The sequence below is a fragment of the Lipotes vexillifer genome, unplaced genomic scaffold, assembly GCF_000442215.2.
Source record: "Lipotes vexillifer unplaced genomic scaffold, Lipotes_vexillifer_v1.1 scaffold1528, whole genome shotgun sequence".
NCBI lineage: Eukaryota > Metazoa > Chordata > Mammalia > Artiodactyla > Lipotidae > Lipotes > Lipotes vexillifer.
The window spans coordinates 154,486-176,231 of NW_006790148.1; the positions used below are offsets into that span (position 1 = coordinate 154,486).

At 42.6% G+C, this 21,746-nt stretch overlaps 1 protein-coding gene across 4 annotated transcripts in view; it reads left to right on the forward strand.

Moving 5' to 3' along the window:
• FAM13C (family with sequence similarity 13 member C) overlaps nt 1-21,746 on the forward strand; it is a 137,660-nt gene that overhangs the window by 63,508 nt on the left and 52,406 nt on the right. For all 4 annotated transcript variants that reach the window (XM_007463248.1, XM_007463247.1, XM_007463250.1 and 1 more), the window contains 2 exons: nt 80-198; nt 18,391-18,448. In XM_007463248.1, the coding sequence (XP_007463310.1) occupies nt 80-198; nt 18,391-18,448 (177 nt within the window). The remainder of the gene's footprint in view (nt 1-79; nt 199-18,390; nt 18,449-21,746) is intronic.

A 21,746-nucleotide genomic window follows, 5' to 3' on the forward strand; every position in this document is an offset into this window, starting at 1 on the left:
GTGACCCACACCCCACCGGAGGATGCTGTGGAACGGATGGCTGCTGACAGTTCATCTACTGTTCCCATTTTTCTTGCAGGAGACAGAGCATGTGGTACCCAGCCAGTCAGAGTGTCGGGGGAGAACAGGAACGCCAGCTCAGGAGAGTCCACAAAACCACACCTTCAGATGCCAAGAAACCGTGCGAGCTCAACGAAGGTGAGCCCTTTGTTGTCAGAAGTTACACTGGGCCTTGGGTTCCTTTCCCAGAAACGCTAACACCTGTGCTTGCTACCCCTGCCCAAGAGGCAAGGCTTTCTGACTTTCGTTGGCATCCCTTGAAGTCAGAGAAGCTCCTTAAAGGGGGAGAATCATTGAGTCTAAGAGAAATGTAAATAACCTACTTTCTCTGCCTGCAGTTTGAAGATAATCAGCCTTAAGGCTCAGAGAGGAGCGGAGACTCTCCTGCCCTGAGAGGGAGAAACGCTGATTTCATTTTGTCCTCTTTCATTCCACGCTAGAGAGGGACCGGGTTTTCTTCTGTGATAATGGTAATTGCTGATGACAGTGTAGAAGTCATGCCAATTGCTTTTCGCATATTCTGTCATTTAGCCCTCACCCCTTCCCCGAAAAGCGGGTACTCCTAGCCCCATTTTATGGAGAAGGAGCCTGAAGCTGAGACGTCAAGGCACTTGACTGATATTGTACAGGTAAATAAGGCTGAGCCAGAATTTTTTTTTTTTTTTTGCGGTACGCGGGCCTCTCACTGTTGTGGCCTCTCCTGCTGCGGAGCACAGGCTCCAGACGTGCAGGCTCAGCGGCCATGGCTCACGGGCCCAGCTGCTCCGCGGCATGTGGGATCTTCCCGGACCGGGGCATGAACCCGCGTCCCCTGCATCGGCAGGCGGACTCTCAACCACTGCGCCACCAGGGAAGCCCCCTGAGCCAGAATTTGAACCTACAAATGTCTGATTACAGCATAGCAGCCGTGGCTCCTGTGCTGATCCAGGTGGTGTCTCTAAGCCCTGAAGTGGCCCTGGGGCTGACCCCTCTGGTCTCCCGGACCTGCTAGAGACGGCCCTGGGTCAGGGCAAGAATGTGGGTGGGAGGCTGTCAGGAGCAAGGTTGGCATGGCATTCGGATGGGAGCCTGGCCTTGCAGCTGTCTATGGAAAGTCTCTTCTGGAAATAAACAGAAGAAAGAATTCAACTGCTGGTTGTGTCAGCTGTCTTTGTAGGATCTTGTGTACAGTGTAATCATAGCTCTCACTCAGTGGAAAGGGAGGGCTATGCTTCTGGGCATGACTTTTCAAAATTTTTTCTAAGGCAGCAGAGTCTAAATGAATCAACAACGACAGACAAGATTGGCTGTGCTATGAAATTGTGCTTTTTAAAAGATTTTTATCAGTATAGTTGAGTTAAAATGTGTTAGTTTCTGCTGTACAGCAGAGTGAACCAGTTATACATATACATATACATATATCCACTCCTTTTTGGCTTCTTTTCCCATATACATTATAGAGTATTGAGAAGAGTTCCCTGTGCTATACAGTAGGTCCTAATTAGTTATCTATTTTATATATAGTGAAATTGTGCTTTAAAATATTCAACGTACTAAATTTAGAATCAGAGAGCCCCAAAGGGTTGATGGAGACCCCAAAAGTAAGATGATCCATTATCCAGTTGTATTCTTCAACACCTTTTCTCACCTCCTCACTGGTTGCCATCTCTTTTCTGTTTATTCTTACTTGACCTCAGATCGGGTAAGACTCAGCCCTGTCATTTCTCTGCTAATCGGGACACTCACCTTCCTATTGGAGGTCTTACTATAACAAAGCTGTTTTAGGTTGATTAGAATCAATTTAGGCAGTGACCCTCTCTCCCCCACCAGACTGGTGACTGCATCTCTCAGCAAGAATAAGGCCAACTATATTCCCATGCATATTTCAAAATCATAAAAAAGACAGAAAAAAACACACACAAAAAACAAGACGAAATCCTTCATGCTTGCGTATGAAATGTATGGTGCCCTTTGGGCTGGATACTCCACAGAGGCTGATAGGGGAAAATGACATTAGCAATCTACCTTCTCAAAGGCGCTCGATGTTTGGTAAACTTAAAACCACTCTATTTCCCATCTGCAGTGGAGAAGGTAAGTGGTAATATTACTGTTATCAGAGGGCAAGTCGGAAATTTAATAGGATTCTGCTCTGGGGATCATTCACATATGACTAGGGAGAGCTAAGTGTATTGAATTAGAAAAGTCCTCATGAGGAAACATACAGAGCAGCAACTCCTACACTTGGGTGTGGGGAGTTACAGTTCATTCAGATTCTCAGATCTGTGGCACTTTTCCTCAGAAAAAAAGAGATACACATACACACAAAAGTTTGTGTAACATTTTAGGCTGTTCCTAGACCTCTTCTGCATGTCAGGAGAAGGAACCAAATACATGGTCACTGGGCAGCCTTCCTCATTGCGTCAGGCTTGTCTCCTCCAAAACAGATCTGGCTTGTCTTCCTCTATGCTTTAGCAAACCTCCATAGGACCCCAAATACCTTGTTGTTCTCTTCTTCTTTTTCCTTTCTAGCCTCCATGTTCTACTTTGACAGAATCTAGCTTTCTGAGCTAGCAGCATTCCAGAATTGCCTGTGCACCAGAGTTGACAGTCACAGCGTCTGGTGTTAAGTTGCAGATCAGGAGTTGTGAGGCCATTACGTCTGGTATATTAGGTTGAGTATTAGATCAGGATGGTAACCTTTAAACTACAGAGTTGTTTTTTTTTTTTGTCGCAGCCATGGTGGCGTGACACCTAGGATCACTCTAATGGAACTTAAAAAGAAAACTCTAAATATTACAGGGATTGTGAAATTTGATGAACTGGTGAAATGAGAGCTGAGGCTAAAAACAACTTTGAGTCAGGTAGCTCACATTCCTGATAACATTGCTCTTCCATTTTAAAACCAGCAAATGGCCAGGTGCAGGCATATTGTGTCCAATAAGATCTCGATAGAGACATGAGGACTGTGATAGAGCACTCCAGACCTAAGTCTGGCTCAAAGTGAGGGAAGAAGCCAGGCTAAATCTTAGCAGGTGTAAAATGCCACCTTCTTGGGGAGGAGGGCTGGGGAGGAGCATGTTCTTATCATAATGAGCACTTTGAGAAAGGAAGGAAAGATCTTTCTACAGCAAGGAGCTGTCAAGGGGTCACATGTGGTTTGGGTGGGACTCAAAAGGGTAGTTAGTGTTCAGAGAATGAATCCATCCTTGTAGAAGTGAGGTTTTGGAGCTGCTTGTGTCGTGGGGTGGTATTGATCTTCTCACGCGTGCCAAAGAGAAATAGTTTCATACCTTCAGCTCAGAGAGCGTGTTGTTGAGCCCTTCCTAGGGCACGGGACATTTATCTGTGTGTCTGAATGCGCTTTAGGGAGGTCTGTGAATATTTTTTCCAAAGTTTGAGTGTCTGTATACTATATTGGTTTTCTGTTGCTACTGTAACAAATGACCACAAACCTGTGACTTAAAACAACACAAATTTATAATCTTATACTTCTGTAGGATAGATGACCAACATGGATCTCTCTGGGGTAAAATAAAGGTGTCAGCAGGCCTACATTCCTTCCTGGAGGTTCGAGGGGAGAATGGATATATTTCCTTGTCTTTTCCAGTTTCCCGGTGCTGCGTACATTGCTTGGCTTATGGTCTTTTCCTCCATTTTCAAAGCTAGCAACGTTGCATCTCTCTTAGCATTCTTCCATATGTTTTCTTCTGACCATATTACCGAGTCCAAGCTCCTACTGCTGGTCTCATGAGAGGCCAGTAAATCGAGAATGAGGTTTTGGGGCAAGGAAGAGTGACTTTATTCCGAAAGCCAGCAGACTGAGAAGAAGGTGGACTCTTGTCCCAAAGAGCCATCTTCCTTGAGTTAGAATTCAGGCTTCTTTTGTACTAAAAGGGGAGAAGATGTGGCTGGTTGTTGCACACTTCTTGGTGCCAGAATCCTTTGCTCTTGCAGCTGTCCACGTAGGTCTGATCACAGTGTTCCCATGAACCTCCAACAAGACAAAGGTTATTCTCTGTTCTGCAACTTGTAATCTCTGTATGAATAGAAAAATGTTAAACCTTTAAAGGTCAGAGCCTTGAGAATGAGCTACCATGAATATTTCAGGCTCTGGGCAACATTTTTTTATTTTTACAAAAGTGCAGAGCCAACATGACTAAGCACAGCCAACAGAGCACAGGGTTAGAGCTAAAGGAACAGATTCAATATGGGGTCAGGTTTGTTCTTTTCTTACAACCAAGGGCAGGAAAATTGTTCTGATTTTAAGGATTCAAGTGATTAGATTGGGTCCACTCAGCCCACTATAATCTCTCCATCTTAAGGTCCTTAGCTTCATCACATCAGCAGAATCCCTTTTGTCATGTAAGGTAACAAGGGGAGGGGGACAAGGAATGAGCACATAGACATCTTCGTGGGCCACATTATTCTGCCTACTACATACGTTTATTTTTCCAGGGAAAAGTCTCTAAAGCATTTATCAGAATTTCCTGTGCTACCCATGATTCCCCAAAAGGTTTAGACTCACTGTCTTAATCTCTTCCTGCCTCCAAGTTTGCTTGCTCTTCTGAATTCCCTCAACAGAGCCAACCTCAGACACTGATGTAGCCCACTCTGCTCTGTTTCTTTGCACCCTTCCTTCTATTTACCAGCTCCCCTCATGTTTCTATTATATTCCTTGGCAGTATAGTGCCCCACATCAGAGATCTCAAACTCAGTGTCCTGCACGTGTATCTAGTGTGGAGGTATATTTGACTTGTAGACTGTTGTAAAAAATTTTGATTCAGTGTTTAAATATTAGAGTCTTTATGGCTTTTTTACATTGCTTTGAAAAGTCTGAAAATGGGATAACCCAGGATGTACATTCCTACAAGGCAGCAGATAGCTGGAGTTGAGAAGCAGCTCTCCATTTTTTCACAGCTCCTACCCAGATCTCTTTATTAATATATGCTTTTGCCTGGCTCCTATAGGCATTTGATTTAAAATGCCTGCTTCCATCCTTTTCTTCCCAGCAACTGCTCATCCTTAGGACTCTAGCTGCCTGGAGCTAAGCCCTAATAAGGTGATGGCTGATAATACCTTAATGCCTCTTTCTCCAAGGTGATGTGTTTACATTTTTTTTTAACAGCTTTATTGGAGTAGAATTACTTTACAATGGTGTGTTAGCTTCTGCCTTATAACAAAGTGAATCAGCTACACATATACATGTATCCGGATGTGTTTACATTTTAATTTGGATTTTCAGTGCATCTGAGTGGTGAGGCTGCCTATTACCCTTCTCTGGCATGCTGCTGCGTACCTGGAGCTTTTCAAAACACGGAAAAGTATAGAACTGCATTTAGTTAGAGCCAGAATGAAGCCTTAGTAATCATTAAATACAGCCCTCTCATTTTCTAGTTTGACCCCCAGTGAGGCTGTGATTTGGTTAAGCCCTCAGTTCCCTTGTAATAGAACCAAGATAAGCACCATCAATCTGCTTAGAGCAGTCAGTTCAGTTTGATTGATTTTTATGGCTAACGCCAGTGCCAATTCTGTAAACGGCTCAGATATGACAAAGGGGAATTTATGAATGTAAGAGAATACAATGAAGTTGGGGATTTCTTACCCAGCTAAGTAAATTTACTTTTGAGAGTGATTAACTCCCTTGTGTTTAAAATATTGTATTAAAATTTATGACAGCATTAAGCCTTTTAGTGTCGTTAAAGACTTCGCCTGTATAAACAGGAGCTATCCTATAGCAATGTGTTGCTACTAATTAAGTTGGTGGTTACATTTGTGAATTAGAGTTCCTTAGCCTCTTCATCTGGAAGTCCCCAGTTAGAGGGGGTTGAAGATTGGGGTATTAGCAAGGATAATGGCCTTTGATGGCTTTGTCTATTTTTGTAACATTCCAGATAAAAGAAAAAGCTTTGTTGCTTTATGGAAAGAGGAAGTTTTTGTTGCCAGCAACTTTTCCATGGGGGATAAATCCTTTCATCTTTTGTTTTTGAGATAGACAACTTGTGTGTGTTTTAATAGCTACTTGTTTCTTGTTCAAATGTTTTTGAGAAGTAGGCAGAGTCTAAATGGGCTCTGCTAAAAAGAGAAAGAATGAGTAAGGGAATGAGCAGCCAGAGAGTTTTAATAACAAAGAGCTTAAAATCTGCCTTCTTGGACTGTACCAGAGCAAGAGCTCTGCGTGCTGTCAGCGTGTTCTTCTTGTTAGTGTGCTTTTAGGAATTTTTAAATGGGGGGTAGGGGTATAGTAGAGATAAAAACATGAGTTTGTCTTGACGATATTTTGAGAGTCCCTGGTATGCAGTTGGGCAATGAGTGGGTTCTAAAAATAGCTTTCTTTGCTTATACTGCATAGGAAGACAGCCGTACAGTGAGGGCTCTTCTCATCCCCCGGCATCCTGCCTTCACCCCCATGGGTGCAGAAGCAAGCTGGTGGAATGGAAAAAACATTCAAATTAAGAAATGCAGGGTCTTAAATACCATAAGATACCACGTATATGTGGAATCTAAAATATGACACAAATGAACCTATCTACGAAACAGAAACAGATGCACAGACATAGAGAACAGACTTGTGGTTGCCAAAGGGGAGGTTGGTGCGGGGGGGGGAGGAATGGATTGGGAGTTTGGGGTTAGCAGATGCAAACAATTACATATAGGATGGCTAAACAACAAGGTCCTACTGTATAGCACAGGGAACTATATTCAATATCCTGTGATAAACCATAATGGAAAAGAATATGAAAAAGGATGCATATATATAACTCAATCACTTTGCTGTACAGCAGAAATTAACAACATTGTAAATCAACTATACTTCAATAAAATGAATTAAAAAAAAAAGAAATGCAGGGTCTTATCTCATGTCTATCAGGTGACCTTGGTCACGTCACTGAAATCCCTGAGTCCCCTCCCCAAACACAAGTTTGGGTCAGATGATTTCTAAAGCCCCCTCTGGCTCTAACACTGAAAACGCTCAACCCTCTGGATGTTTAAAGGATTAGACACAGGAAGAATTTAGCTTAATAATACAAGCTCTTGCAGTCCCAGATAAAAATAATTCATCCTCCCTGCTGTAGAGCACAAAAAAATCCCACACCAAATCCTTAAACTGTTGATTGAAAAAGAGCCCACACTTGATTATTCTGGGAATGAAGCCCTCTTCTTCTAAGTTTCTTTTTTTCTGAAGGAGTCTGCCCTTGATCACTTGGTAAAATGTTAGCGCGTTCGCTGGACAATGTTTAGCATAAAGATAAAAGGGAAACTCATTCTTTCATTAAAAAAAATATTAAAATAAGTGAAACATGGTTTTATTGGCAAATACAGTAAATTCCAAGGAAATAAAAGTTTCTTGTAATTGTACCACTCATATATAACCTCTGTTACCACTGTAGTGTATGTTTTTATGTCATTGCTATTGTTTTAATGTGGGCATAAAAAAGAATGGTGTGTGAAAGGGACTTCCTGATTCATTAGGGTTTGAATCTGTTAGACGTACTGTTTATTTAAAGCAGGCCCCAGAGTATAAAGCTAGACTAGAGTGCATTCTGAGGATACAGTCTTTATACAAAAGTGAATAGAGTAATGGTTTAATTATCACAAGGCTGCTGAGTTCATTTATAACTAAGGTGAACAAATTTTGATTTTCTATAACAAATGCTTTAACGTACAATTTTCTATAAGAGACTTGTTTTACAAACTTTGGTGTCATTATAGCCCTGTGTTAGAAATGATATTTCTAGGAGCTGGAACAAAAAACTTTGTCCTTAACATCTCAATATCTTGGAAAGCTTCTTGGCCTAATTTGGAATAGATTTAAGAGAGAATTTTCAATAATGATTATAGGAGACAGTGTGTGTTTAAACTTAAATCTAATTTAGAGCTTTGACTAGCTGTTTAAGTGTGCCGTGTTCCTGAGGCCACAGGCTGTTTTTCAGCTTATTCTTCATCTTCCCAATGAGGCAGTGGTTCTGTGATGTATTATCACACACACACACACACACACACACACACACACACACCACTATATAATGACACACACAGCTCCCACCCCCCCCCTCTATTTTTTCCTTTATCAGTGCTAGATAAAACATTTTTGATGTAATTTATACATATGTATATATATGAAATATATATATATCAGTTTGCTTCATATATGTGAAATCTTAGAGACATATTTCTGTGTAACTTGTTTGTCCCACTTAATACTGTATTATTCAACGTCATAAAATTTTCTAAAATATTCATGGCTGGAAATATTCTATTCTATGGATATACCATCATTGATTTAACTAATTCCAAATTATTTGATATTTTGGTTAGTTCTGGGATTTATATCTGTAGATATTTCTGTAGTAACAATTGTTGAAAAATATTTTTAAGTACATCCACTGTAGTTTCCTTGGTTTGTACTTAAGGGTAATAGCTGTCTAGGTGTAGGATTTGAAATGGGTAACCCAGCTGAGACTTAGAATGTAAAGTTTTCAATTATCTGATCATGGAAGGAGATAGGAATATAATGGATAATTGATACCTCTGAGAGAACTAGATAGAAAGTCACATGGCTGGATTCCTATATATGGTGGAATCATAGGATAGTGGCTCTGGATGAAACACTTGAGACAGTTCAGTCCAGTCCCCTTCTCCATACTTGAGTACTCTAGATACTTCTGTTTCATCCGCTAGCCATCATCGTTTTCTAGCTCAGATTGTGCTGAGAGCAAGTGCCCGTGACTCTCACGTTCCCAGAGGACATTTGGAAGTTCTGCAAGGGTGGAACAATTCTTTGTTGTGTGGGGCTTCCCCACGCATGTAAGGGGCACCCCAACATCTGTGCCCATCACAAATAACCCTCAGTTGCCTAAATGCTCCCTAGAGGGCATACCACCACCCACTTAAGAAATGCCAATCTTCATGATAGATATTTAAAGCCACATTTTGTGGGAGTCTTTACTTACATGGGCACATGTTCATGATCTAGTGGGGAAAAAAGTAATTACATAACGGTATGACATTGTGATTCTCAGAAAGTCCTCAGGCGTATCCCTCTGAAAGTTGGGGGTCACAGTGTTTATCCACACGCTCTCCTCCGTGTTCCACTGGCTAAGGATTGCCTCCAGCAGAGGTTAAGTCTCCCACACTTTCAGGCTAAGGGATTGAGCTCTGCCTTGAAAAAACCTTGAGGCAGAAAAATGAAGAGACTTGGCAGGTGCTTGAGGCGGATAATGTGAGTGAGCAGAGCTGTCCGTGGAACGGAAGTGTCTGCTGAGATCACTCTGCCCCCCTGGGCTGAGCATTGCTCGCCCCAGGAGCAGGTGTCTGATCATTCTGTACTGAGTGAGTGGAATAGTGCGATGATGGAAGCAGAGAGCTTTGTGTCCTGCTCAGCAAACCAGGTGGTGCTATCATCATTATTCATGAAAATGCAGTATTGGGACGTCTGCTCCTGCTGGGTCTCCTGTACTAAATATCCTGTCCCAACTCTACCTTCTTACCTCTCCCAGTCCCGATATTGTGGGCCTGACTCACTGCTCAGTTATTCTCCAGCCATTAGTGTGGTTCTGGCTGTTTCTGGGCTCTGTTCCAGCCCACCAAGGAGGGGTGCCTATTCCAGGGTGGCTGGGCCGCCTTGTGTTTCGAGTTTCTCAGAGCGTCTCCAGGGACTTAGCCTTTCCCTCTTCTGGAATGTGTCCCCAGGGAGGCCAGGCCGGAAGCACCCAGGTCACTCCCGTACTCCCAGGAGTCCCTCACCTGCGCCCTTCAGCTGTTGGTCTTCTCCCATGTGGTTGCACCTGAGCTTTTAGGATGATGTTTTCCGGTTGGGGATGCCCTGGAGTACTTGTTAATTTCACATTACTAGTCCACGCCTCAGGAAATCCTGACCTAGTGAGTGTGGGCCCAGGAATCCCTTTGCTTGCTTTTTTTATTTTATTTTATTTTATTTTTTTTAAGAAGATGTTGGGGTAGGAGTTTATTAATTAATTTATTTAGTTTTGCTGTGTTGGGTCTTCATTTCTGTGCGAGGGCTTTCTCTAGTTGTGGCAAGTGGGGGCCACTCTTCATCGCGGTGCGCGGGCCTCTCACTATCGCGGCCTCTCTTGTTGCGGAGCACAGGCTCCAGACGCGCCGGCTCAGTAGTTGTGGCTCACGGGCCTAGTTGCTCCGCGGCATGTGGGATCTTCCCAGACCAGGGCTCGAACCCGTGTCCCCTGCATTGGCAGGCGGAATCTCAACCACTGCGCCACCAGGGAAGCCCTGCTTGCTTTTTTTTAAATTAATTTTTATTGGAGTATAGTTGCTTTACAATGTGTTAGTTTCTGCTGTACAGCAAAGTGAATCAGCTATCCGTATACACATACCCCCTCTTTTTTGGATTTCCTTCCCATTTAGGTCACCACAGAGCACTGAGTAGAGTTCCCTGTGCTATACAGTAGGTTCTCATTAGTTATCTATTTCATACATAGTATCAGTAGTGTATCTATGTCACTCCCAGTCTCCCAGTTCATCCCATACCCCCCCTTTCCCCCTTGGTATCCCTGTTTGTTCTCTACGTCTGTGTCTCTATTTCCGCTTTGCAAATAAGATCATCTGTACCATTTTTCGAGATTCCACATATATGGGTTAATATACAATATTTGGTATTCTCTTTTTTAAAAATTAATTACTTTATGGCTGCGTTGGGTCTTCGTTGCTGTGCGCGGGCTCTCTCTAGTTGCAGCGAGCGGGGGCTACTCTTCATTGCTGAGCACGGGCTTCTCATTGCCGTGGCTTTTCTTGTCACGGAGCACGGGCTCTACGCACCGGTGCTTCAGTAGTTGTAGCGCACGGGCTTAGCTGCTCCGCGGCATGTGGGATCTTCCTGGACCAGGGCTCAAACCCACGTCCCCTGCATTGTCAGGCGGATTCTTAACCACTGCGCCACCAGGGAAGCCCCTGTTTCTCTCTTTCTGACTTCCTTCACTCTGTATGACAGTCTCTAGGTCCATCCACGTCTCTACAGATGACCCGGTTTCGTTCCTTTTTATGGCTGAATAATAAGGAATCTGTTGTTAATAACACTGGTTGATTCTAGTCTTCAGAGAAGTGCAGTGGGACGAGGGAGCCAAGCTTGGGTCCCCGCTACTGGGGGGCCTATTCCGGGGGGTCAGCATTCCACCTCCAGCCCCAACACCCTCGTCCGCCTCTGAGAGTTCACTGGTCTGGACAAGGAGCTACGTGGATGGAAAAGTCAGCTCTCGGCGTCTAGTTTTGTTTTCTGTCAGCCGTCTCTTTGAAAGCCATTTTGAATTCTGTGCCTCGGTTTCTTTCTCTTTGGAGTTGGCTGACCAATACTTGATCTCAGTCGTTTAGTGTAGAAATTTGGTAAAAACCAGTAAGAGAATGTCTTTAATAGAGTCTACACTCTGCAGGGAAAGGAGCTTTATATTTGCTGGTATCAAGGGCTGTTACTATTTGTGATAATATTACTGGAATTCCTTGGCATCTTGCCTGTGTCTGCATATAGAGCGATTGTTTGTATATAATGAATATTGTGCTCAGAGGGTTGTCCTCTTGGGATATACCTTTTGTTTTCAAAAGAGTTTCAGGAAACAACAGTCGTCCAGCCAGCAGGCGGTCATCCGGGCATACATTAGTGTATCCTGTGTTGTTTTCTAATACAGAGGCTCATCTGAGGCAGTGGAATATCTTGAACTCTTAAGATGTGACCCGTGGTAGACACTGTTTAGCTTTCAGGCTCTGGTTCTTTATGAAGGACTCTGAAAAGTGTGTTGGATGCTCTGCTTTTACTTTCTGCCCAGATTTTCTAAACGTGGGTTGGAAAGCCACTTGGTCAACTTTAGCAGGTCTCCTCAGGCAAGAAATGCATCTGCTTGTGGGAATGAGAGTCATGCCATCCTGCCAGTACTGCTACATGCCACAGGGGGAGGAGGGAGTATGAGTCTTATCCTAATCATTAAACACATTCAGGAATACACCCACAGCAGCCCGTGACCCTGGGACTAATCCTTTATTAGCAAACATGTGAGTGCCTACTATGTGCCAATTGCCAGGCTTAGCTCTAGAGAGAAGACATTGAGTAAGACTCATATGATCCCTGCCGCATAGAGCTTGCCATCATGAGAAAATTAGAGACAATCAAATACACAATTAGGGACTGACACGTGCTACACGGCAGATGTGAAAGATCAGAATACAGCAAGTCCTATGAAAGGGAGGCCTGATTGGTCTGGTACCTGGTGTCTAGAGGATGCATGAGTTAATTGGGAGAGGAAGTGGAGAGGGAAGGGTGTTACGGGCACAGGGACAGCACGTAGAAGGCCCGAGGCGGAAGGGAGCGTGGAGAAGGAGAATGACGTGAGTCGAGGTCAAGGAAGTGGACAGATGTAACTCCTTCGGGATGTCACAGGATGCTGGAAGAATGTCTGTCTCTATTTTAAGTGTGCAGAAGGGTAGCGACAAGGTTGCTGTGTGGGCTGCGGCTTGGAGAGGGTAGAGGAGAGGTAGAGAGACCAGGAAGGTAGAGCCCAGAAGACAGATGCTGGCCACTTGGCCTAAGGTGTGGCGGTGGGGGGAGAGAGGACAGATCTGAACGCGATTTGGGATAAGAAATTGAAGGACTTGGTAACGGCTTGGCTGTTGGACTTGAGAGAGAGGGGAGTGTCGGGTAACTCATACCTTCCATGAGCAGTGGGGTAGGTGGGGAAGCTTTTTACTGAGACAGGGAACATTTTAATCTGCTAAATTAGTTACGGTAGGTTGATATAAATCAAATATCCTATGCTAAAATACTGCCTCGTCACAGATGATCACATATGGGGTTTGACATTATCTGTAGGCCAAGCAAAGTATCTTAATGCTTTGTTCACTTTGCTGTTTTAAATTCCAGTCCACCTCCCAAGGGAAGGTCACTGCAGGATGGGCCTACAGGCTGGCTCAGCACAGGCTTTGGGGTTCCAGCATCGTGGGGACACCAACAAGTTTTAGAAAAGTTGCACTTCCATGGGCTAGCCACAGGTCTGCAGCCACAGAGTCCAGGAAGAAGCCCGTTTAATATCAGCACACGATTATGTTTTCTGTTCCTCTGTTAAGAAGTGTTTTGTTTTGAATTATGTCGTGGTGGTGGTCGTCACGGTGGCAGTGTTGGTGTTGTTGGTGGTGATGGTCATGGTGATGGTGGTGACAGTGATGGGGTCGTAGTGACAGTGATGGCGTGGTGGTGATGGGGGTGTTGGGGGTGCTGGTGATTGGAGGCATCAGTGCTGAGAGCTCTGAGTCCAGGCTGCAATTTCCTGCTGCCTGGGCCTGGGCTAGAGAGCAGGGTTGTATTGGAGTTGGCAGGATTGCGAATGGTTCAAACACTACCTTTAAAGATCTTAAGAAGAAGGGAATTTGAGACACTTAGCTCCTGTTCCGGGTCTCCTCTTTTCATTGCTAAACTTCGGTAGTGAGAAGCTTCCATTTCTGTGTCCTCTTCTGCCATGACCTTCACCTTTTCTGATCCAGTGACCTTTCTGTTTCTCTGCCTTCATTCTCATTATCTCCGGATGACTGAGATTTTCTAGCAGTGTGAGCTTGGGCAGTCCTCCTGCACGTCCTGTTCTCCTTAGCTTGCTTTCTTTTTCTCTGTAATATTTAGCATCTGGTGCACCAGGTCTATTTCTTTATGGTCTACTCTGCTTCTGTGACAGGGAGGCAGAGACTTGTTTTATTCCCTGCTTTATTCCCAGCACCTGCCATCATACTTGACATAAGTTGCTGTTTAATAAATATTTGTTTATTCATGGATAAAATTATTTAATTGCCTTAACTGTTTCCTGTTAGGTCACATGGGCCTAATGATGCTAATCTCATGTGGTTACCATGAGGATTAGATGAAATAATGTAAGTAAAGTGCCTGGCATTTACCTGAAATTGTTAGGCTCTTCTTTTTTTTTTTTTTTAATCTTATTGAAGTATACTGGTTTTTTTTTTTAACATCTTTATTGGAGTATAATTGCTTTACAATGGTGTGTTAGTTTCTGCTGTATAACAAAGTGAATCAGTTACACATATACATATGTTCCCATATCTCCTCCCTTTTGTGTCTCCCTCCCTCCCACCCTCCCTATCCCACCCCTCTAGGTGGTCACAGAGCACCGATCTGTGCTGATCTCCCTGTGCTATGCGGCTGCTTCCCACTAGCTATCTATCTTACGGTTGGTAGTGTATTTATGTCCACGCCACTCTCTCACTTTGTCACAGCTTACCCTTCCCCCTCCCCGTGTCCTCAAGTCCATTCTCTATGTCTGTGTCTTTATTCCTGTCCGGCGGAAGTATAGTTGATTTACAATGTTGTGTTTAATTTCTGCTGTACAGCAAAGTGACTCAGTTAAACATATATTCTTTTTCATACTTTTTTCCATTATGGTTTATCATAGGATACTGAATATAGTTCCCTGTGCTATACAGTGTGGGACCTTGTTGTTTATCCATCTTATATATAATAGTTTGCATCTGCTAATCCCAAACTCCCAACCCTTCCCTCCCCCAACACCTCTCCCTTTGGCAACCACAAGTCTGTTCTCTATGTCTGTGAGTCTGTTTCTGTTTCGTAGATAAGTTCATTTGTGTCAAATTTTAGATTCCACATATAAGTGATATCATATGATATTTGTCTTTATCTTGGCTTACTCCACTTAGTATGATAATCTCTAGGTCCATCCATGATGCTGCAAACGGCATTATTTCATTCTTTTTAATGGCTGAGTATATTTCTGTTAGGCTCTTCTTGACACTCTTTTTTCTTATAACATCTTTCTCTTCACTATTCAAAGTGCTGTTCTGGTTGCCTTCTTATCTCCTTAGTGATGCATCTGTATTTTCTTCACGGCCCTTTTTTCTTCTGTCCCTGAATTGGCCAATTTCAGAAACCTGCCCAGTGGTCCTGAGTAAGGATGACTCAGCTTTTTATCTCTTCCTGCTTGTTCACAAGGCTTCAATTATTATACTTAAATATACCATTAATTATCATTTATAATTCTATTATGGTATTTTGTACATTTGATTATAGAATCCATGTGTTATTTGTTTTTTGTTTTTTTTTAAATTTTATTTATTTATGGCTGTGTTGGGTCTCCGTTTCTGTGCGAGGGCTTTCTCTAGTTGTGGCAAGTGGGGGCCACTCTTCATCGCGGTGCGCGGGCCTCTCACTATCGCGGTCTCTCTTGTTGCGGAGCACAGGCTCCAGACGCGCAGGCTCAATAATTGTGGCTCACGGGCCCAGTTGCTCCGTGGCATGTGGGATCTTCCCAGACCAGGACTCGAACCCATGTCCCCTGCATTGGCAGGCAGATTCTCAACCACTGCGCCACCAGGGAAGCCCCATGTGTTATTTTTAATACAGCCAACAGTAGTCATAAACATTTTTCATGAACTGTCCTTCACATCCTGAATTATCCTGTGCAGTAGCTGATATTATCTTCACTTGACAGATGAGGAAACAGGCTGAGAGAGGATAATATCTTGCCAGTGGGTACACACACCTAGTAAGTGGTAGATCAAGAAGTCATTCTTGGGTCTGGGTCCTTCTGTGTCTTCATCTTTTCATCCATCCGAAAGGCATGTAGAGAGCATATGACATGTGCCAAGCAGTGTGCTAGGCTCTGGCCACACAGCAAGTGAAAAACTGATGGAGAACCTGTGACCACTGTGAGTCACTGTTGTTATCTGTGCCCTCACTCTCTGGAACACACCGTCGAGTGCCCCATGCTACCGTGAGTCCGGTGTTTTCACTTCCCTATTTTAATCCTCAGTTCAAGCTTCAAATGTCTAAATCAAAACTCATGCCAGCTGCCTGCCCTCCCCTCCCAAATGACCTATTTTTCTTTCTCCACTGGAAAAACCATCATCTGTCATCTTTCTTGTCACACAGGCGCAAAACTTTGGACTACTTTTCATTACACCATCTCTTTCATTCCATACTTTCAATTCACACCCAACACCTCTTGTTGTTTTTCTCCTTGAAAATGTCTCCTTCATCTGTCTCTGTTTCCCCAGTCCCTCTCCACCATTCTCATATCAGCTCCTGTGTGCTCAGTCCTTGATTTATGGAAAGAACCTCAAGGCTGGGTTTTAATTAGTTTTATTCTCTGCTTCAGGATCCACTAGACTGTAAGTTTCTTAAAGGCCTAGAGTCTGTTCATTGATTCTTATTTCCCCAACACTGTAGCAGTCACATAGGAGACATTCAGATGGCTATTAAATTAAAGCATCTTTGATGCTTAGACCACAGTTCTTTTTTTTTTTTTTACATCTTTATTGGAGTATAATTGCTTTACAATGGTGTGTTAGTTTCTGCTTTATAACAAAGTGAATCAGTTATACATCTACATGTGTTCCCATATCTCCTCCGTCTTGCATCTCCCGCCCACCCTCCCTATCCCACCCCTCTAGGGGGTCACAAAGCACCGAGCACTTCTTAAACTTGATCTGGAGGTTTATCTGGAGATGACAAGTAGTTTTCATTGAAGATCATGTGAGTGTATTACATGTAGCTGTTCTCTGCATCTCAATAATATATACTATATATTTTAAACAAAGTCTTATTTCTGCTCTCTTCCATTAATGTTTGCTACCATCTATTTGTTTTACCATTTGCTGACATCAGAGCCCTGGAGAAATTTACGGTTGAAAACTGTAAACTGGTAAATATTCTTTCCATTAGAGAACACGATTCTTTCATTTTTCTGGTGCTACTATAACTCTATAAAAACACGATTTGAGAACCACTTTAGGTTACAGGGAAATTATGAGCCATTCAGAACTTTAGATATTACTGGATAGGTCAGGTTAACCCCCTCTCCGCGAGAGGGTTTCTCCCATTTTGCAGGAAAGAGCTACTTGGTATTTTCTGAAGCCCTGGAGTCACTGTTTGTGGCCCAGCGAACTCATGGGCAGAGGATGGGTGTGCCAGTGCTTTCTTCCCCTAACCAACTTTCTCACTTGGGCCATCTCTCCCTGGGCTCGTGGTTGGGACCCTTAATCTTCTCTCACACCAGGAGGGACGTTTGTGCAGACGTGGTCAACATCAGTGTGACCGTCCAATTCTGTTTTAACATCTCCTCAGTTTCTCATTAGAAGTAAGTTGTTTGCACAGTTAGCAGTACTCATGGACTGAAAGAACTTTTCATTCTTAAGAATACTTTGAAGAAGGTAGGCTCATGGCATTTCTAAATGCGCATCATTACTTTCAGAAATCATTCATCTTGATGACCATTCAGAGGACATATATACTTTTTTCAGGACTCAAACCAAAGCAGAATAATAACTGTAAATAATTATATCCCCAAATAAATCTTTTTATAAATGACTTAATACTGACTAAAGCTTTTATTCCTTAAGATAGCAGGCCTTTTACAAAGAATAATTATAACTTAATATATTTATTATATAATAGCATGCAAACTGCTGCAGAAAAACTTGAATGTTATGTGGTAGATGCCATTGGACCATAGGATTTGATGAGTCATGATTTGGAGCTGAGCATCTGCCAGTAGTGGAGTTTTGGTTTTCTGTTTTTAACCTAAAAAATTTTATTCAGAGTAGATTTGCCTTAAGTCCTTTTTCTTCTGTTGGAAGCTATGAAATGGCAAAACCTAGCTTTACCGTGTTACCCAGAAATTGCTGTAACTTTTATTTTGTTAGGTAAGTGATAGAATGAAATTTCCAAAAGCTATCTTCAGTGCACAAATGGTATCTTTCTGTAACAACTGTATCAGATCACATTTGGTCATAAAAATACTGACTTTGCACTGGGTACTGAGGATTCAGCAGTGTAGAAAATGGACAGAATCACTGATTTCTTGGAGCTTACATTTTAGCATGGAAATGCAAATAAACATCATAACTTTAGGTAGTGACAGCGCTAAGAAGAAAATCTAAAGACAGTGCAATAGAGAGTGAAGGGAAGGGATAGTTTGATTAGAGAGATCCGGAAGGACTCATTGGGAGGTGACATAGGAGCTGAGCTGATGCTCCGTGCTGGGCAGAGTCAGCTTTGTGAAAATCGGGGGGAAAAGCAAGTGTGAAGATTTGAACAGGGAGCCAGCACTGTGTGTTCAAGAAACTGAAGGCCCGAGAGGCTGGGGGGTAGAGGACAAGGGTGAGAGTGATAGGAGGTGGGACAGGAAGACTGGCAGAGTTCAGACACTGTAATGTGTTGCAGACCGTTATAAGGAGTCTGGATTTTGTTTTTCGGGCAGTGGGACACCACTGAGGGGTTTTAATAGGGGTGTGGTCAGATCTGTAGCTGCCAACTTCACATGTACATTGTTGAAAGGTTCCTTTTAAATGGAAATACTTTTTCTTTGTGTTTTATAGAATAGACCAGAGGGCGGCCGTGTGGCCAAAGGATGAAACTCGGCAGGACCTCAATGAGGTAGGTGCAGTCATTGCTGGTTGTATGAACATGAATTAGCCAATCGTGAAATTTATTATTCTTTTTCCTAGTACTAGGAATTTATTCTGCTTAAAACTTTAAATGTTTTTGCTCTTAAGTAAATGTGTTTTCCTTGCACTTCTTTGGAAACGTGTTTCTCCTTGCTCTGGAGCAAATACATTTAAAATATAATTTGCAAGACTGCACAGTATGTTTTGGAACTAAACCAAGTCCAGCAGTCATTTCATTACGCTTCTTTCAACTTTGCTTCAGGATTATATAACCATGGCTGTGACAGTTACATTTGTAAAATTTTCTCTTAGTTTTATTTTATCTTCCCAACCCCTGCTTTTTCTAATGCCCTTTGCAGTCTCAAATATGATCATGCTTACCATTTTTCCATGGCGTGTGATATAGTTTGGTATTTGCAAAATGGTCCTCTAGTATGCTTTGAGACATTGAAGCCACATTTTCCAATGCAAATGGTTTCCCACTGAACTGGACATCACAACGTTAATAAGCTTGTTCTAGATTTTATTTGAAATATATAATTTAATTCTCCCATTGGAAATCAATATAATGTAATTAGGATCCCTGTTGTCATGAATGCCTTAGCTTAAGACATTGGTTTGGAATACTCTTAATTTCTCTTGCCCTCATTGTATAATTAAGGAGCAGTGGGTGGTATGTCTGACTAATAAGATCATGGCAAAAAGAATGAAAAGACTTGACGTTCAGATGCCAGGAAGAGAAATGATGGGCTTCAGGCAAATTGTTCGTCATTTGATGCCATCTCTCCTCCGCCTCCAAAAATATGACAGCTAATTGAACTTAGGTGATTTTCCTTTTTCTTTTTTACTGTAGAACTTGGCATAAATGAGTAGCCAAAGGTAAACCAGGTGCCTAATTAAACCCAGTTAAATAAGTTACTGAAGTTGTGGAAAATGTCCTAAAGATAACAACACAGAGCCCTGCTTGTTATTCCTTTGTGCATTGGAGACAGCCTTCAGATTCCACAGTCTTGCCTGTGGTAAAAAGAGTGAAAAAAGGTTTGAAAGAAAAAAGCAAGAGCCTGAATCAGTGAGCACAGCTGTTTGCCCCACTGGGAATAAGCAAAATCCTGGTTGTTAAAGAAGCACTGACTTGTTTTGACATAAGTGACTAGAAAAATGAGGTGATTGTAAGAGTCAAGTTGTGGTAGGTTTCAAGTATTTGGGAGAAACTCTGATTTGTGAGCTGCAACCCCATGAGAATGTGAAGATGACTTGAGCATTCTCAAATTACAGTTGCATAATGCTGTCTTTGAAAATCTGCTTTTCTGTATTCCTTCATGCTATTGTACTTGCAAATTACATGAAATGTGCTAGTTCACTGCTCAGGGATTACACGGGTGCAGGAGTGCTGATTGGAGACAGGTCTCTGAAAGAGCAGTCAGCACCATATTGTAAGTATGCGCTCTTCCATGAAAAACTGGTGATGCTCATCCAGACTGGTTGATAACAGTATGTGCTCAAGTGGAATTGTTCCAATCGGGATAAAGCGGATGTGCAGATCACGTTGTGGCTAAGATTTGGGGGCTGGAGGAAACCTTAGGAAAGCTTGAACAGGGACAGCTCACGGTCCGAGGCCATGGAGGGAGGGTTGACTCATTCAGACTCATTGATGGAGATGTCGTATAGAGTGGGAACATATTAAACTCTGTCTTGCCTAGCATTTCGCAAACTTAGGAGAACACCAAACTCTTTCATGGAATAACCCCATAATAACATTGCTTTAGGCAACAGACTCTTATGGAACAAAGGTGGGAAATACTACCTTAATATTTTTAATGCAGATAGAAAATACATATAGAAAAGTGCACGTATCATAAGTGTATGGCTGGATGAATTCTCACAAAGTGTGTAACCAGCATCAAGAAACAGAACATTATTAGCATCCAGGCACCCTTATTTAATTCCTTCCAGTCACTCTTCCCCTATAAGGATAACTGTTCTTTGGACTTAAGTAGATTTGTTTTGTCTCTTTTTGAATTTTTTATAAATGGGCTGTATGTACTCTTTTGTGTCTGGTTTCATTTACTCAGTATTATGTTTATGAGATTCATACGTGTTTGGCACATAGTTTTAGCTTTCACTCTCCTTGCTGTAACCCATTGTATGGTTGTTTCTAGTTTTTGACTCATGATCAGTTGCTACTAATTGTACTTTTTAAAAATGAACTCTCTTTCAGTCTCTGTACAGCTGATTTTTTATAGGAGTATTCCTTCCATCTCCAAGTGGGTATGTAAGGTAGAATTTTTTGTTATGTTACCTATCTTCATTTCTCTTTGCCCCTTTTATTTATTTATTTAAACATTTTTTATTTATTTATTTTTGGCTGCGTTAGGTCTTCGTTGCTGCGTGCGGGCTTTCTCTAGTTGCGATGGGGTGGGGGTGGGGCGCTACTCTGTTGCGGTGTGTGGGCTTCTCTTGTTGCGGTGGCTTCTCTTGTTGCGGAGCACGAGCTCCAGGCACGTGGGCTCAGCAGTTGCGGCGCATGGGCTCAGTAGTTGTGGCCCACGGGCTTAATTGCTCTGCAGCATGTGGGATCCTCCCAGACCAGGGCTCGGACCCTTGTCCCCTTCATTGGCAGGCGGATTCTTAACCCCTGCGCCACCAGGGAAGCCCCTGTCCCTTTTATTTATATACCACAGCCTCCGACACACAGCCTTCTAGTTCTTTAAAAAGAACCCACTAGTTCCATATCTGCTCTCTTCCTTCCATTCCAACTTGCAAGTCTAAAGTAAAAATACGGTTTCTTGAGCATTGTAAGAAGCATGGTCCACAAATACTTTCCAGATGTTTCTATGGACCCTAGTGTTGTAATTGTCGATTATAGCAATTTTAAGATGTCACATATGTGCTTTATATTTTCTCCAAATTTCACATCTCGTATTTCACATCTACTTTTTAAACTTCTTAATTCCACTTGTTCTGTCACAGATAGATGGGGCTCAACTATATTTGATTCCAGAGCTGGTGCTTGACCCGAGCTCTCCTCTATGTAGTAAGGTGATACATGATGTGACATAGCTACCTATGAACATCTGTCTCTGGGTGTGTTCCCAGTACTTTCCCAGTGAACTGAAAAACTCATTTCTTATTTCTACTGGGTGTGAGTATAGATCTGATTCCTGCCAGCCTCACTTTTCTTCTGCCAGTCTCAAGCTCCTAGTTTTTGACCTTGGGTCTCTTGATAGGACTTGCCTCTCCCTTCCATGAGTTTTGGTGTCTCTGGGAGTATACTATAGGAGTTGGTT